This window comes from Natrix helvetica, assembly GCF_964273705.1.
Source record: "Natrix helvetica genome assembly, chromosome: 1".
Lineage (NCBI taxonomy): Eukaryota > Metazoa > Chordata > Lepidosauria > Squamata > Natricidae > Natrix > Natrix helvetica.
The window spans coordinates 333,974,390-333,991,305 of record NC_138548.1 but is presented as its reverse complement, the minus strand read 5'-3'; the positions used below and the strand labels follow the sequence as shown (position 1 = coordinate 333,991,305).

The 16,916-nt window shown below is 42.0% G+C and overlaps 1 protein-coding gene across 1 annotated transcript; it reads right to left on the bottom strand.

The window, feature by feature from the left end:
- Window positions 1–2,714: 2,714 nt before the first annotated feature.
- Window positions 2,715–16,251, bottom strand: PSMD6 (proteasome 26S subunit, non-ATPase 6). The gene is made up of 8 exons (XM_081942833.1): window positions 15,970–16,251; window positions 13,247–13,452; window positions 11,241–11,386; window positions 8,010–8,229; window positions 7,795–7,903; window positions 6,525–6,693; window positions 3,402–3,479; window positions 2,715–3,050 (listed from the first exon to the last, which is right to left on the bottom strand). The coding sequence occupies exons 1-8, from the start codon at window positions 16,112–16,114 to the stop codon at window positions 2,954–2,956; spliced, it is 1,170 nt and encodes a 389-aa protein (XP_081798959.1). The 5' UTR covers window positions 16,115–16,251; the 3' UTR covers window positions 2,715–2,953.
- Window positions 16,252–16,916: the final 665 nt, after the last annotated feature.

Genomic DNA, 16,916 nt, shown 5'->3' with positions numbered 1-16,916 from the left:
GCAGCCAAATAATATCCAGATACCTTCACCATGTGTCTCATATAAAATCATTGGTGCTAAAAATCACTGTGGGATCCTTAGTGAATGCATTGTAGTTATATGTCACAATGAGTACTTAGTTGATGGCAAAACAAAATAACATTTTTCCCATTCAATTAAACATTTTTTTAAAAATAATTTGATGGAACATATGAAGTTAAATCTGATCTTTTCTCTATCTCAACTATTTGTCTAGTTTGAGACGATAGTCACTACGAATATCTCAGAAATAGGCAGTTTGAATCAACACCTTAAGAACCCACTAAGAGTCTCAAAAGTAGGTTGTTTTTTTCTTCTTTAAGCAACTGGCGGACATAGATGATGCTGCCATCTGCTGTTAGTACTGGAAGTCAACTCACTTAAATCAGTATCTTTTCCCCAGAAACTGCCCAAACATTGACATAAAATATTAACTCCATCCAAATTCTGAAGGATTGAAAACTTCTTGATAATTGCAATAACAATCACTGCTGCTCAGTCCTCATTAAAAAGCTGGAACAGTTATGGCCAAAATAACATATTAACTACTGAATGATCAAACTGATCAACTCCAAGGCTCCAAGAATCTGTCAATCAAAGCATGTTAAAATTTTCTGGATGGAATTGTAGCGAAGAAAATACATGTATCAAAAATGTGTCACACTGTCTTGTTAGGTCATGTGTCACCATATGAAGCACTTAAAACATTTCTAGGTAACAAAGCCCACATTGTAGGTCAGTGATGGCTAACCTTTTTATCGTGTGCCGAAAGCGAGCACCCACACCCATAATGCAATGTGCGAATGATACCCTCTCATGCACACGACCATATGCTCCCCCCCACATGCACACGACCATATGCTCCCCCCACTCCGTGCAGCCTCCTGGAGCCAAAAACAGGCCATGGGGGGGGGGGGGCTGCACCACCCTGCACTCCGCCTCCAGTGCACAGTACGCAACCTTCTCGCCCTGCGCATGTGTGGCAAAGACCCAAAAATCAGCTGGCGGGAGGCATGCATGCATGCACGGTGAACCTGAGCTGGAGCGCCGGCACACATGCCCGCAGAGAGGGCTCTGTATGCCACCTGTGGCACACATGCCATAGGTTTGCCATCATGGTTCTAGGACCTAGAATCTAGGTAGTGCAAAGAAGCCCATGGAACAGAAGCCAAATCCAGTTCATCAAACGCTTGAATGCTGCTACTTGGTGCTAAATTGTTTTATTGACCATGTAGTTTTGTTGGTTGATCCTATCAGACTACATTAGGACTGAACCAAAAGATTTCTGTGCCCTTCTTAGTCATGCATATCCGTAAGATAACCAATGCATACTTATGCAAATAGGGCATATGTATTTGTAAAGGCCGGTTTGGCCTAGTGGTGAAGATACCAGGCTAAAACCAGGAGATTGAGTTCTACGCTCGCCTTAAGCATGAAAAACTGGCTAGGTGACCTTGGGCCAGCCACATCCTCTCAGCCCAACCCACTTCACAGGATTGTGGTGGTGGAAAAAACAGGAGGAGGAAAGGAGTATTAGGTACCTTTGCGGCCTTGAGTTATATATAAAAGTAATAGATGGGTGTAAAAAATCCAATAAATATCGTTGTCTGACAATAACCCCAGCTCTGTTCTTGGCCTGTTTCTTTAAATGCAAATAAAAGTGATACTGACAAGTCTCTGGCAGCTTTTTAGTATGAGAAACAAGACTTGATTACACAATGTGAGAAGCTCAAACACTTCTCAGAGACTCCTGGACAATATGGAAAGGTCTTACAAACCTGTAATTCTAGTCCAAACCAAAAAAAAAAAAAAAGCAGTGAGTGGGATGGTTTGTGATGTCACCAAGGATAGCTGTGCTTTTTCATATGTTCATAAATAATATGGAATCAGGAGTATAATTATGGCTGTATTTAACACAAAAAGAAGCAAATGAAGGTTTCACTTTATTGCAAAAAGGTATAATGAAAAATGGGGTTCCAGATCATTAAAAAAAGGCACATGCCTAACATTACATATGGTATGAAATTGACTGAGGGGAAAAATATGCGTTAGATTTTGGGCTTATCCAATAAAGCAAATATCTGAGAACAGATAAAAGTATCTTTTATCACCTAGCACAGGGGTGTCAAACTCAACACCCGGGGGCTGGATCCAGCCCGTGGGGTGCTTAGATCTGGCCATGGGACTGCGCTAGAAACAGCAAAGAACCGGCCTGTGGTTTCTCTACCAGAAAAAATGGACGTTGGGAGAGAGTTGCAGGAGGCCATTGCAGTCAAAAACGGAGCTCGGGAGGGTGTTTTCACTGGCAGAGCACTCAATCCACCACAGGCGCCCCCAACTTGAGTGATGTCGAGCTAGCCATGGCCAGCCTCTCCCCTGAGGTCAAACAACCTGATGTGGCCCCCAGTGAAATAGAGTTTGACACCCCTGACCTGCATAATAAGGTTGGCTTGAATTAATGATTGTTGCTAGATGAAGCCTATGAATTTCAGTATCTTTATCTGAAAAATTAATGGAGTAAAACACAACGATCTAGTAGTCATGCCAATTGGCCAAAGTGCCCTCCTAGTTCTCTTTCTATTATAAAAAAAAAGTTGAGAAAGGTCAGTCTCACCTTCTCATTCAAAACACAAAGGCCAAAACAGCTCAGCCTCCGGTTAACAAAAATTACTAAGCTTTAAATTAAACTCCGTAACTCGAGAACAGGACAGTCAACCGTACTGTACATTTAATAAATGACAATGATCGGAAAAACATGAATAGTCATACAGTTCAGTTGTTTACACAATGAAATAAGACTGCAAAAGCCCTAACTACATCATGGTTACATCTCCTTACCTACAGTACAAATTATATAATATAGGAATAATTACTTCCAGAAAAGTTCTGACTGAATGGTGCATTCCTTTGTTTTACTTTTTTTTTAAAAAAAAATTCACATATTAATTACTCGAGAAAGCTTCTGCACTCTGTTTAACAACAAATCTCCCCTTTTGATGGTTTCTTGGTACTGCCAGTTTTTGCTGTCAGGCCTACAATAAGAAAACAAAAGAAAAATTATTGAGACATTGTACCAACACCAGTTGGCCTTCAAACTGTCATCCTAAGAAGTCTATGAATAAGACTCATATAAACTATTGGTCTTCCCTTGCAAGATCACAACCAGAAAAAAGCAAAGGTATTTGGGGCTACATATTTATTTCAAATTTGGCCCAGATGAGAAAGTAACTGAAGGTATGTATATTTTAGAACACAATTGGCAGAATAGCAATTTACAATCCACAAATCTTGTAATGTTACTGTTACAATGATTAATAATTACTCTTATTGTCCAAATAATGCCACTTCCTTAAACAATATTCAATAAGAAACTTGACAGCTACCTGTTGGTTTCTACGATTTCATTGACTTTGTCTATCTTGCAATGTAGTCTCCCAGCAGCAATAAATCTTGAAAGTTCCCTGTTTGAGGGGGGGAAAAAATCCTTTTGTATTATACTCAGATTGATGATTTCAGGAGACCATCTGAACAACCCCCCACTGCAAAGTCCCTTTGTAGCAGCACACATCTAAAATGTCTGGTGTTTTAGAACCAGTATAAATTAGCCTTGCTTCTTTCTTTTAGAAAGACTGGGAGGAGAGGAAGTCTGCCATATTGACCTAGTGCAGCCAATGTTAACACCATGCAGTCAACAGTCCCTTTCCCCTCAAAGACATGTCAGGAAATGTTCAAAGCTGCAGCTAGGGCCTAATTAAATGCTGCTCTCCTGATTGTTTATAGCTTTGAAACTTAAGACCTGCAATTAGAAAACCACATGGGAAGGAAAATTGCTTAGTGGCAGCACATGTTCCGTTTTTTTGCTGCTTAACCTGTGAGTGTACAGTAGTTATCTACACTTTTAAAAATAAAGGGCTCCTTTGAGCACCACTGGGTATGCACGGCACAGGGGTAAATGTAAGCGCATGCTATAACGATAGATTATCCGCCAAGGCTTTTAACCTTGACTTTGTTTTTCATAATCAAGGAACATACCAATAGGCCCTCACTGGGTAACTATAAAGGTAAAGGTTCCCCTCGCACATATGTACTGGTTGTTCCCGACTCTTGGGGGCGGTGCTCATCTCTGTTTCAAAACTGAAGAGCCAGCACTGAGTCCATTACGCGGCGCTAGGGATGATCCTCTCCCTTTGGAGACTGGGCCTCAGGGCAGGATTCCAACGACCCCAAACACACCTCCAAAATGACCACTGTCTTGCTAAAGAAGCTGCAGGTAAAGGTGATGGACTGGCCAAGCATGTCTCCAGACCTAAACCCTATTGAGCATCTGTGGGGCATCCTGAAATGGAAGGTGGAGGTGCGCAAGGTCTCTAACATCTATCAGCTCTGTGATGTCGTCATGGAGGAGTGGAAGAAGACTCCTTTGGCAACTCTATGCCCAAGAGGGTTAAAGCAGTGCTGGAAAATAATGGTGACCACACAAAATATTGATACTTTGGTCCCCATTTGGACATTATCACTTAGGGGTGTACTCACTTTTGTTGCCAGCAGTTAGGCATTAATGGCTGTGGGTTGCGTTATTTTGAGGGGACAGCACATTAAGCTGTATGCTCACTACTTTACATTGTAGCCAAGTGTCATTTCTTCAGTGTTGTCACATGAAAAGATGTACTTAGGACATTTACAAAATGTGAGGGGGGTGTGCTCACTTCTGTGATATACTGTATATATTTATTTCATTGTTTTGTAATTGTTTACTGCAGGGATGCATGCTTCGTGGCCAACTGCTTGGAGTTTTTCTCCCCTGCCCAAATTAAGGAAAATAAACCCGCTTCTATTTCCACTCAAAAAGCATAACTCCCCACCCCACCCCCACCCCCATAAGCTTTCTGCAGTTCAGAAGCCGAGTCCAAGTTGATCTATCAAGCGATGTTCCCCACAGAGTGAAATAGAAATTTAAATAATTTGCTGGAGACCTTAAAAGTTTCCTCTTGTTAAACCTAATTGGCCAGAGTGAGCTTAGACTCAACATGTAGCTACTAGCTTTCATAAAGATACTTTTCAAAATCTCCTAAACATTTCTCCATTACCCTCTCCTTTGGATAAGGCCCAATCCTTACTTTTATGTTTGTTTCATGGTTGTGTCCGTTATCATAACCAATGGCACTATGTTTTATTTATCACATGTTGGAACTTCTTATTCCTGGCCTCCATGAAAATATACGTCACAAGAAAGCCACAAAGAAAAAATGTCCTGCCATCAATAATGAAACAGGGTCTTTCTTATCTTGTATAATTTAATTATTCAACATTCTAACACTAGGCACTGAATGGCTCTATCAATAAAAAGAGGCACATGCCACCATGGACAGAATCCAACCACTAAAATTAACCTTAATACAATACAATACAATAGCAGAGTTGGAAGGGACCTTGGAGGTCTTCTAATCCAGCCCCCTGCCTAGGCAGGAAACCTTATACCAGTGATGGTGAACCTATGATAGGGGTGCCACAGGTGGCACGCGGAGCCATTTGTCAGGGCACACGAGGCGCTGCCCTGTCAGCTGGCCAGCGCGCATGTGCGTGTTGGCCAGCTGAGTTCGCCCTTTTTTAAAGCCATTTTTCGCCCTCCCCAGGCTCAAGAAGCTTTATAGGAGCCTGGGGAGGGCGAAAAGAGCCTCCACCCCCCGAGGCCCTCCAGAGGCTTCATGAGCTTCCCTGAAGCCTCCGGAGCGCAAAAAACCAGCCCTACGGGCAAACCGGAAGTTTGGGAACAGACTTCCGGTTTGCTCGGAGGTTCGTTTTAACTGCTCCGGAGGCTTCAGGGAAGCGTCCTGAAGGTCCCTGAAGCCTCCGGAGGGCTTCCGGGGGGCGGGGAACGCTGTTTTCACCCTCCCGAGATTCCTATAAAGCCTCTGAAGCCTGGGGAGGGCAAAAAAAGCATGCAAAAAATGGGGGGGGGAGTGCCTGTAGTGCGCGCATGCGCACTGGGGAGGTCACGCATTGCATTATGGGTGCGGCACGCCCACACACTACCCCCCTGTGCTTCCCCCACTTGTGGCACGCGAGCCAAAAAAGGTTCACCATCGCTGCCTTATACCGTTTCAGACAGATGGCTATCCAACATCTTCTTAAAGACTTCCAGTGTTGGGGCATTCACAACTTCTGGAGGCAAGCTGTTCCACTGATTAATTGTTCTAACTGACAGGAAATTTCTCCTCAGTTCTAAGTTGCTTCTCTCCTTGATTAGTTTACACCCATTGTTTCTTGTTCTACCCTTAGGTGCCTTGGAGAATATTTTGACTCCCTCTTCTTTGTGGCAACCCCTGAGATATTGGAACACTGCTATCATATCTCCCCTAACCTTGCCATCTTTATTACGAATCTCTTCAACTAAATAACATTAATCCTAACTATTTAGAATTTTAAAAGAAATTGGTTTGCTCTCTTCGGTTTCAATGTGGCTGGATCACAAAAAGCAGGTCTTAATATTTTCAATTGATACTTACTGATCTATGAACTCTACGCAGACTCCAAAAGCATCCGCCATGTAACCAAGGGTGAGGGACCGATAAGATTCTAGAAGCTGACTGTAGGCGTGGATTCTCATTTCCCGAACATAGTAACGATAATGTGGCGCAAACAGCCAATCTTTCTTCATCTCTTGTTCTACACTGGCTGAAATGGGAAAGACAGCATGTAAAGGGTGGCAATGCTTTACAGACATTAAATTAAGTCTGATAAAAGCATGCGGAAAAAATGTACTGTGCTCTCATGAGACCAAGGTTGAACTTTGGGGCCATAATTCCAAAAAGTATGTTTGGCTAAAAAAAAAAAAAAAAAAAACGGTACATCATCAAAAGTACACCACACCCACAGTGACGCAAAGTAGTTGGCAGCATTATGTTTTGGGGCTGCTTTTTTTTCAGCTGGAACTGGGGCTTTAGTCAAGGTGGGGGAAATTATAAACAATTTCAAATATCAGTCACTTTTGGCAAAACAAAAAACAAACAAAAAAAAGCTTCAGGCAACTAAAATGTTAAATATGAAGAGGAATTTCACCTTTCAATATAATGATCCAAAGCACTTGGTTTGATTTTTTTCCCCCTCATCTCAAAAACCTGGCATTTTAACAGGGGTGTGTAGGCTTTTTATATCCACTGTACCAGAGGTGGTATTCAGCAGGTTCTTGCCAGTTCTGGAGAATGGGTAGTGGAAATTTTAAGTCGTTCAGAGAACCGGTAAATACCACCTCTGACTGGCCCATCTATTCTCTGCCTCCCGAGTCCCAGCTGATCGGGAGGAAATGGGGATTTTGCAGTAACTTTTCCCTGGAGTGGATTGGAAATGGAGATTTTACAATATCCTTCCCCTGCCACGCCCACCAAGCCACGCCCACAGAACTGGTAGTGAAAATTTTGAATCCCACCACTGCACTGTACCTATTCTAGAAGTGCAACCCCCCCCATCTGAAAACCAATGTCCAATCTCACTTGCATCCCTCCCCTTCTTCTGAAGAACTCCTGCCATCTTTGTTGCTTTGTCCACTGCCCTGTAAAGTGGCCACATCTGCAAACAGCTTCCGTTCATTTTTGTAAGAAACCTCGCATTCACTTCTGCTACCCGCCCATAATTGGGAATGGTTCACGCAGTTTTGGTTTGGCCTTCAAAGATGAGATATGAGCATCGGAGCAACTCAGTCTGTTACTCGATAGATTATGAAGTGTTCACAACCATTTAGGATTTCACAGAAAAGCATAAAGCTAAACTATTTCTTACCCAACGACTGGAAGAAAACTGAATACCGACATTCGTAGAGGGAGAAAAGATATTGCCGCACTTTGGGTAAACTGTGCAACACTTCCAGAATCTCAGCTCCTTTGATAACCTAAAGTAGGTCAAAGAAGAGGGGAGGAGGGTAAGGAGGGGGGTGTAAAAATCAGAGGAAACACAGACTCTGTGGCTTCTCTTTGCTACTAAACAATTTACCCTACCTTCTCTCTCAGATCCGGCCTTTCTAATGCGATCATGCTGACATACACTGTGTAAGTCACAAACGTTTTGTAATCCATAAGTTCGTAAGACGTAAAGGTCGAAACGGTATCCAGGAAAAGTTCGGCTGCCTGCTTGAAGTCCCGAATGGCCACACAGTAAAGGCCTTGATAGACCTTCAGCCGATTCCGACGATCCCAATCTCCTCCTTCTTCTATAAGACTTTCAAAGAAAAGGAGAGATACCCTTTAATCTGCAATCCGCATTACATCTGAAATACTGTAGCGTTAGTAGCTGAATACAGGTAGTCCTCGACTGACGACAGTTCATTTAGTGACCAGAGTTACAATGGCACGGGAAAAAGTGACTTATGGCCGGTTTTCACACCATCGCAGCATCCCACCATGGTCACATGATCAAACTACAGATGCTTAGCAACTGACTCATAATTATGATGGCGTTGAAGGGTCTTGGGGTCATGTGGACAGCTTTTGCAACCTTCTAATAAGCCAGGTTAACAGGCAAACCAGATTCACTTAGCCATGTTACGCACTTAGCTGCAGCGATTCACTTAACAAATGTGGCAAGAACGGTAATAAAACGAGACACAACTCAGTTAACAAATGTCTCACTTAGCAACAGAAATATTGGGCTCCATTGTGGTTGTAAATCAAGGACTACCAGTAAATAGACAAGTCACAAGTACAATTCTGCTGCATAAAACCTGACACCTATATAATCTCTGCGTTCTGGCACATAACTCTTTTGCTTCTGCTCAGAGTGAAGGTACACATTCCTTCAATAATAGGTTCCTGGTTGAAACACTTCTTTCCACAGGCTGCACACCTGGGCTTTTAGCAAAGGGAATAAAGCAACCAATATTGGAACAGGTGGGTCTTGAGTTTCTTGCGGAAGGAGCGGAGATCGGTGGTAGTTCTGATGTCGGGGGGGAGGTCATTCCAGAGGGTCGGGCCCATCACAGAGAAGGCCCTACTCCTGGGCGCCGCCCGCTGACATTGCCTAGTGGACGGCACCCGGAGGAGTCCCTCCCTGTGAGAGCGAATTGGTCGCAGGGATGTATGGGGTAGGATGCGATCCCGCAGGTAACTAGGTCCTATGCCGTGGAGTGCTTTAAAGGTGATAACCAACACCTTGAAACGCACCCGAAAAGCCACAGGTAGCCAGTGCAGCTCCCGCAGGAGAGGTGTTATATGGGAGTATCTAGTACATCCCATGATTACCCGCGCGGCACTTACAACAGACCCCCCCAGAAGGGGACTAATAACCTGGATTCAAAGTTCTTGAGTCAGCCCCCCACCCCCAGTCACATGATCACATTTTGGGCACTCGAAAACAAGTGTGCATTTATGTCCGTTTAGTGTCCCACGACCTCAATTTACATCCCCTCCCCAAAAGAACCACTGTTTACTTCTGGTTTCCAGCCAAAACAAAAAGGTCTCTAGTGGGCAAGATAACTGTGGATATTGACAGTGATCTGAGCGTGGTTGGAAATGGAAAGAATGGAACATTGAAAGGGAAGAGAGATGGAAAGGAGCTCTACCCCAGATTTCAAGGTATAGAAGGAGAAAAAAAGAGAAGAATTGATGGATTTAAGGAGAGGAACTTTGACAAAAGCACTACCGATAACCAAAGATAAGCTGATTAAAGAAGCTGATGGAGGGTTTCGAGAATTTATAAGACATGCAACAAGCAACAAGGTGCGAAGAGAAGTCCACACAAAGTTGATTAAGGAAATAACCTGAAGATTAATCCCACATAACGCAAAAGAAATAAGATTGTACTACTACTGGAAAGACACAGGTTGAGATATGAAAACTACTAACAAAATACTAGCTAAATAGTTAAAATTAGAGCATTATGTTAAAAATGAATTGATAATGGATATAGCTAGATAGATAATTGATAATGATATAATGCATACATATGTATTGGTTTGACAAGAGAAAATTTGGCATAAACATTTAAATGGTGACCATGAAAGGAAGTTTAAAAATTTTGTTATATATGAAAGCCTATAATATCGAAATTGGATTGATCATGGATATAGTTAGATAAATAATTGATAATGATATAATGTATACATATATATTGGTTTGACAAGAGGAAATTTGGTATAAATTTTAAATGGTGACCATGAAAGAAAGTTTTGAAACTTAGTTATGTATGAAAGCCTATAATATTGAAATTGGATATAAATTGTAAACAGTGATTAAGAAAGGTTTAGAAACTTTGTTATCAAACATAATTAATTTTTATTTAGAACGTTTCAGAAAGATAGAATGTTGTTGGATGATATTGAAAGTAGACAATGGAATGCCATTATGTGGTTTTGCTTTGAATTTTGGAATATTTGTTATAAAGGGGTGTTAAAACAACTATAGTCATATGAAGGATGAGGTATGATGATAGTGTATATAAATATATTTGATGTAAAATATATAATTTGATATGGATTATAGGTGATGACTGTGGAAGGGATGCACGAAAGTTCTTTGTAACCAATTGACACACTTTTTATAATTTGTAATGGAATATGTTTTATGGTGTTTGTTGTGTCTTGTTTGTTTGTGTCTATTCAAAAATAAAAAATAAAAAGGTCTTTAGTGAACAATGGGTTTTCTTTATGCCTGTGGCATTCACTTAACTGTTGCAAAAATAAAAATAAAAAAGAAAAGCCATAAAATTGGACGAGATCATGTGGAGACCTGCATTATGATCACACACAATGACCAAAATTTTAGGCTCAATTATGATAGTTAAGTCGACCTGTAGGAAAAATGGGGTAGAGGCATTATTAATGCAAAAGTATCACTGTCCAAAAGAGTACAATACTTTATGAATATTTTAAAATAACCTGATTACGTTATGAGCAACTTGTACAAGCCGTTATATTAAAAATGAACAAAATATAACAAAGCCATAAAATGACGTTCTCCAGAAACAAAATGCATTTCAGTTTTTAAAAGTAAAGCTACCCTTCCTAACCATCACATACTACATTTCATTTCCCCCCTCCCCAAATCATAATTTTTAAATGATACAATTGCATTTTCCAGGTTTTCTGACATTTTTCATTGATTGAATATTCCTGAATGTCAGCCTTTGTGTGACACAAAGTCCCACTGACTTGCAATCAGACTATCCGACATTTATGTTGAAATCCCCTAGATAGAGAGTTTCTCCCGATTCTCTCATTCTGGCAGGAAAGATACCTTTTGGCCTTTTCAGTGTTCCGTGTAATAAGGTCATTGTCCATATAAAACAAGCCGATTCGCAGCAAGTAGAAGACAATATCCAGACGATGTCCTAGAGCAACAGTTTTATCATAGGTCTTCCGAAAGGCAGTTAGAGCAGCTTCCTACAGGAAAAACGGCAAAGACAGACAAGATGTGTATGACTACATACAGCAAACGCACTTAGGCTTATATACCGCTTCACAGTGCTTTAAGCAAAGTCATAGCATATTGCCCCCAACAATCTGGCTCCTCATTTTATTGACCTCAGAAGAATGGAAGGCCGAGTCAACCTTGAATCGGTGAGAATCGAATTACTGGGAGTGGGCAGAATTAGCCTGCAATGCTGCATTCTAACCACAGGTCAAATACAACTTGCTCTAAGGATCCCAAACATGTTTTATACTACCACAGTGATATCAGACCCTGCTTTAATTGTTACTGATCAACACCATCACCTCAAACTAAACTAAAAAAGAACAACTTTCCAATTCAATGTTTATGCTTGTGTTTCGAGTAAAGGTCAGACTTCCAGTAGTTCATTTCACTAGAATTATCCCCCACCAATTTCAGAAAACCCAAGGGAAGGTACAGAGTTAAACAACAAAAATTACTACCTGTTGCCCTTAATTCTAAAATCAAGCAAAAATTTCCTTTTCTAGAAGAGTGTACAGTAACAGAAAAATAGGCCAGCAGAGTGGACTTGAAAAGCACAAGAAAACAAATGGGTTTTCAGCCGGGTCCAAAGTCACATACCAGCTTAGTATGCCAACTAGACTGTGATCCACACATGCATTTCTGCAACCCCAGATGCATTACACAATCACAGAGTAGGAAGGTCTACTTAAGCCAAAGAGTGCAATTCCTTCCTCAGTAAAGGAACCCAACTTAAAGCACCCTAGACAGATTGTTCTATTTCTCTTTATTTCCCATTCATTAACAGCATTAATGGTCTCTCTTTCTTCACCCACAAGAATGAGGTTAAAAAAAATCAGACAGAAAAAAATCTATACATAGCAATCATTAAGTTTTACTTATTACTGCATTCCCACCTTACTCGGTAAAGAAGGTCTCCAAATTCCTCCAAACCTGACATGTAAAGTAAGAATCTAGTTAAAATGATGACAAAATATATGTATTTTTGCTCTGGCTAGCTAAAATCAGTGGAACAGCTTGCCTCCAGAAGTTGTGAATGCCCCAACACTGAAAGTCTTTAAGAAGATGTTGGATAGCTATTTGTCTGGAACGGTATAGGGTTTCCTGCCTAGGCAGGGGGTTGGACTAGAAGACCTCCAAGGTCCCTTCCAACTCTACTATTGTATTGTATTGTATTGTATTGTATTGTATTGTATTGTATTGTATTGTATTGTATTAAATACGAATACCAGGCTACCAGCCATTTCCCTCCACACAGTATTAACAAGTATTTTCTATGAAACAAAACTATTAGCAAAGAGGTGGGGAATCTATAGCCTTTCAGAATAACTCAGTAATCCAGTGAGAATCAGTGGAAAGATATTATCTGACACACAGTCTTTCTCGCTGAGCTTCTTAGTATAAACCAAAGGCCTTTTTATTGTATTTTATAACATGCTATGACCCCCATATATAATAGCAGCTTCTGAAAGCATTACAAACAAGTTGTTTGGTATTAGATATAGCCAGACAACCATGGGGGAGATCCCCAGAACAAATTGTAATTTTTTAAATGTGGCTAAACAAAATTATGAAATATTGGATTGGAGACTAATCCTACTAACCTAACTTCAACTGAACGTAAAACAAATCAAATGTAGGTTTTCTTCTAGTCTCTTGGTTTTTGGAATGTGCAGCACAGCATTCAAAAGCCATGCGTGGCCCTCAGTTTTAATACTCTGTATGAGTATTAAAAGTATGAGCAGCTCATACTTAATACTCATTTTCAATATGGGCATCACTATAGAAAAATCCAGGTTTAAATCCTTTGGCAATTTGTGAAAACTTACCTTGTCCCCAATTCGGCAGAGATACTCAGCTTTGGCCATCATGGCATCACGGATTTCACTTTCTCCCAGGTTCTTCTCTGCATCTTCCAATTCGTCGTCCAGGCGTTTCAACTCGTCCTCGTTTGCTTTCTTCATCTTATTCAACAAATCTGTATCTACCGGCCAGTCAAGGGATTTGCAGAGGCTTTCATAATATGGGGCCATATCTGAAAAAAAAAAATAGCCAGAAACAATATGATAAAAATCGTATCTTCAATGAGAACTAGAGCAACATAAAAGGAAATGAAATCAGCATTTTCTCCAGCTAATGTTTTCATATAGGACCAGTGAAAAGCCCTGATTAGACTGAGATGCTTCAAATCTTTGTTTAGGCGATTGTGCCTGGAGATTCCATAGGCTTGCTTTGTTCAAGTGGAAAAAAAATACTCCCTAGAGGTACATCTACCTCCAGGTACCTCTATCTGGAGGTACATTGAAGTTTTTCTATTACATTTACAGTATGTGTAAAGCAGGGAAGCACCCTCACAAAATTCAAAAGATTCCTTCTGAATAAATATGCAAAGTTTGTGTCACATGCAATACTACACATGATATCTCTCAGAACAGAGTTTTTATATCCAAGTGATCACATTCACAATAGGACAATTCATGAAGGAGTCTCTGTGAATTTTACTCAGCTAGTCGTTGCCAACTATAAGAGGCAGTGCTCATCTCCGTTTCAAGGCCATGGAGCCAGCGCTGTCCAAAGACATTTCTGTGGTCATCCTTCCCACCTAAGTGGTATCTATTTATCTACTCACATGTGCATGCTTTCAAAATGCTAGGTTGGCAGGAGCTGGGTGAGGATGGGAGCTCATTCTGTCATGTGGCGCTTGGGTCTTGAACCCGGGTTGCCGGCTTTCAAGCCCAGTATCTTCACTGCAGAGTCACAGTGCCGCCCCAATTTATGAAGAAAGTTAGCTAAATAATAATACTTAGAGCAAAGGAATAAATACACAATAGAGTTTCCTTAAGAGGGAAGTGTGGAAGAGCAGATGACGAAGACAGAAAGCAATAAACTCAAATAACACAGGAGATAATTATATGAACTACCTGCTGCAATATAGAAATCTGAGTAGACTAGTATAGATCCATTTCAAGCTATTTAGCTCTCATCAGCTAGCCATACCCTTACTGGGATTCGAAAAATATGGTTTTCTGCCTGGATGTTTTCTGTAATGAGCAGAAAGAGGGAGTAGTGAGCTTCCTCCCATATTTGGGCATACCAGGGGTTGTTAACACAAATATATATATTTGTCCAATAATGTTTTGCTCTGAACAAAAACAAAAAGGCATGGAATAAAATTGGATCTAAAAGACAAAGGCAAAGTTGATAATTGGAAATGTGTTGAAAACAAAATAACACATTTAAGATAAATACATTTATTGGGGGGAGGGGGGATCCAAGCGCTCAAGTATAGGATAAGAGATCTACCTGCCCTGCTCATGTCATCTGCAAAAATGATCTGGGAATTACATACCTGAATACACGCCAAATATCCATCAGCAGCGTGACATGGCTGCTAAAACGATCCATATTTCTTTAGCAGAAATGTATTTTCCTACCCCTGGAAAGCAGCCATTCTACTTTGGCCTGCTCAGACATCTCCCCCCACCTCCCACCCCATCTCCAGTATAATATCCAGTTCTGGGCATTGCGTTTGCAGAAGGACTGAGAGAATCCAAGTGCAGAGAAAGGTAAGAAAGATGATGAGGGGACTGGAAATTTAAGTGGACTGGAAACTTAAGTCACAAAGGCTGAGGCAACATTGAAAAGCAGTGGGTGGGATGGTGGTCACAATCTTTTTCCAAGCACCCAAAGAGATGTTACACAGAAGAAGGGCACAGTGTCTTCCTTATGATCCCAGGGAGAGGAAAACTAGCAGGTACAATTTTGAGTCACTGTGAATGGCAGGTTTGACAGAGAGACCTCATAGCGAAAAGGGTAGCACATATTCCCCACGTTTAGATGGGTTCAAAGCAGAAACTCAGACTGACGCTTCAACTTAATGCAGGTGGCCCTCGACTTAAACCACAACCGAGCCCCACATTTCCGTTGCTAAGCAACTTCTGTTGGTTAAAGTCAGTTGTGCCTCATTTTTATGACTTTCCTTGCCGCAGCTGTCAAATGAATTATTGCGGTTGACACATTAGTAACCCAGTCATTAAGTGAATCTGACTTCCCCATTGACCTGGCTTTTGTCCGAAGGTCGGCAAAAGGGGATCCGGGACACAGCAACGGTCATAAGACCAAACCTTTTGCCAATCATCTGAATTTTGATCACGGGGATGCTGCAAAGGTCGTAACTGTGAAAACTGTCCGTACGTCACTTTTTTCCCCCAGCACCGTTGCAACTTTGAACGGTCACTAAATGAACTTTTGTATGTTGAGGACAACTTCCTACCCCCCCCCCCCCAGAGCATGTACAGAAAGCTCCCCACTCCCTACTAAGCAAGAGGAGTAAAGGCGTGTCCCTCCTCCTTTGGGCAGGTGTGAAAAGAACCCTTTATAATAAATCCCATCTTTCTTACCTTTAAGAAACTTTAAATTTAGTTTTCAGGTTACTTGAATGGTTTTTCCCCTCGTTCATTTCGATGTTTGGGTTTTAAAGTTTCCCCTAAATAGAGGCGGGAGGGCAAAAACCTTAGGAAGCAAAGGCTGTCGGTCTCCCCGTTTTTCTTACCGTGCTGACGGATGGCGGCCATGAGCTCCTGGCGCACGGCGGGGTCCGGGCTCTGCGGCTGCAGGCTCAGCAAGAAGCGGAGCTGCGCGATCCGGAGGTCGGGGTTCTTAGGGAGGCCCTCCTCTTCCAGGTTTTCCAGCGGCATCCCGGCGAGGAAGAAAGGCGCGAGAGAGAGGTAGGGGGAAAAAGGCCGGTCGGTGACAGGCACGGAGAGGAAACCAAACAGCCAGCGAGCAGCGGAGACTATAGAGTGACTCAGCCCGCCACCCGGAAACGGAAGGAATGCTCCGACAGGACGCTTCCGACATCCGTCTGGGCGCGCCACCAAGAGGTACGGTCATTGCGACGTTCATCCGACTCCTCCGGTTCTACGCCTTTGCGTGCCCCATATGCGTGGCGTGCCATTTGCGACGGGGTTAAGGTTAAAAGGGGATGCGGTCCTCGTAAGGCGGAAGAATAAAGCAGACGCGAGAGAATACATGGATTGAGCCCAAAGAGTTTAGTTTCCAAATGGCTTTCAAGCGGCTGGTTGGGTTACCCGTTCTCCCGGCAAGTTGTTACTTGCTCATTGCAAAGCGCGAGGGGGGGAAGGAACTGTAACCCTTTCTGCCCCTTTGCTTGATCCAGTTTACTTTTTACTCTGGTGGTTCCCTGGATGTAGAGGGAGAAGGAAATGATCATCCAGGCAAAGGTCCGGTTTTTATAAACATCTCTTCCTTTTCTGCATTCCTTGATGGAAATGAGGCCACTTGCACGCCTCCCTTCGCATTATGAGACTGTGACCGATAGATGGCGCTGCCTCCGTATTTATCCGCCGCGTTTATGGTGTTTCCTGCTGGTAGAAATCAGGGATTTAAGGAATTTGTTTTGCATAAATGGCAAAATCACCAGCATGTGCGATGAAAAGGGTCACCGAAGAGGCTGCGTGCCTCTCCTTATTTCCGTCT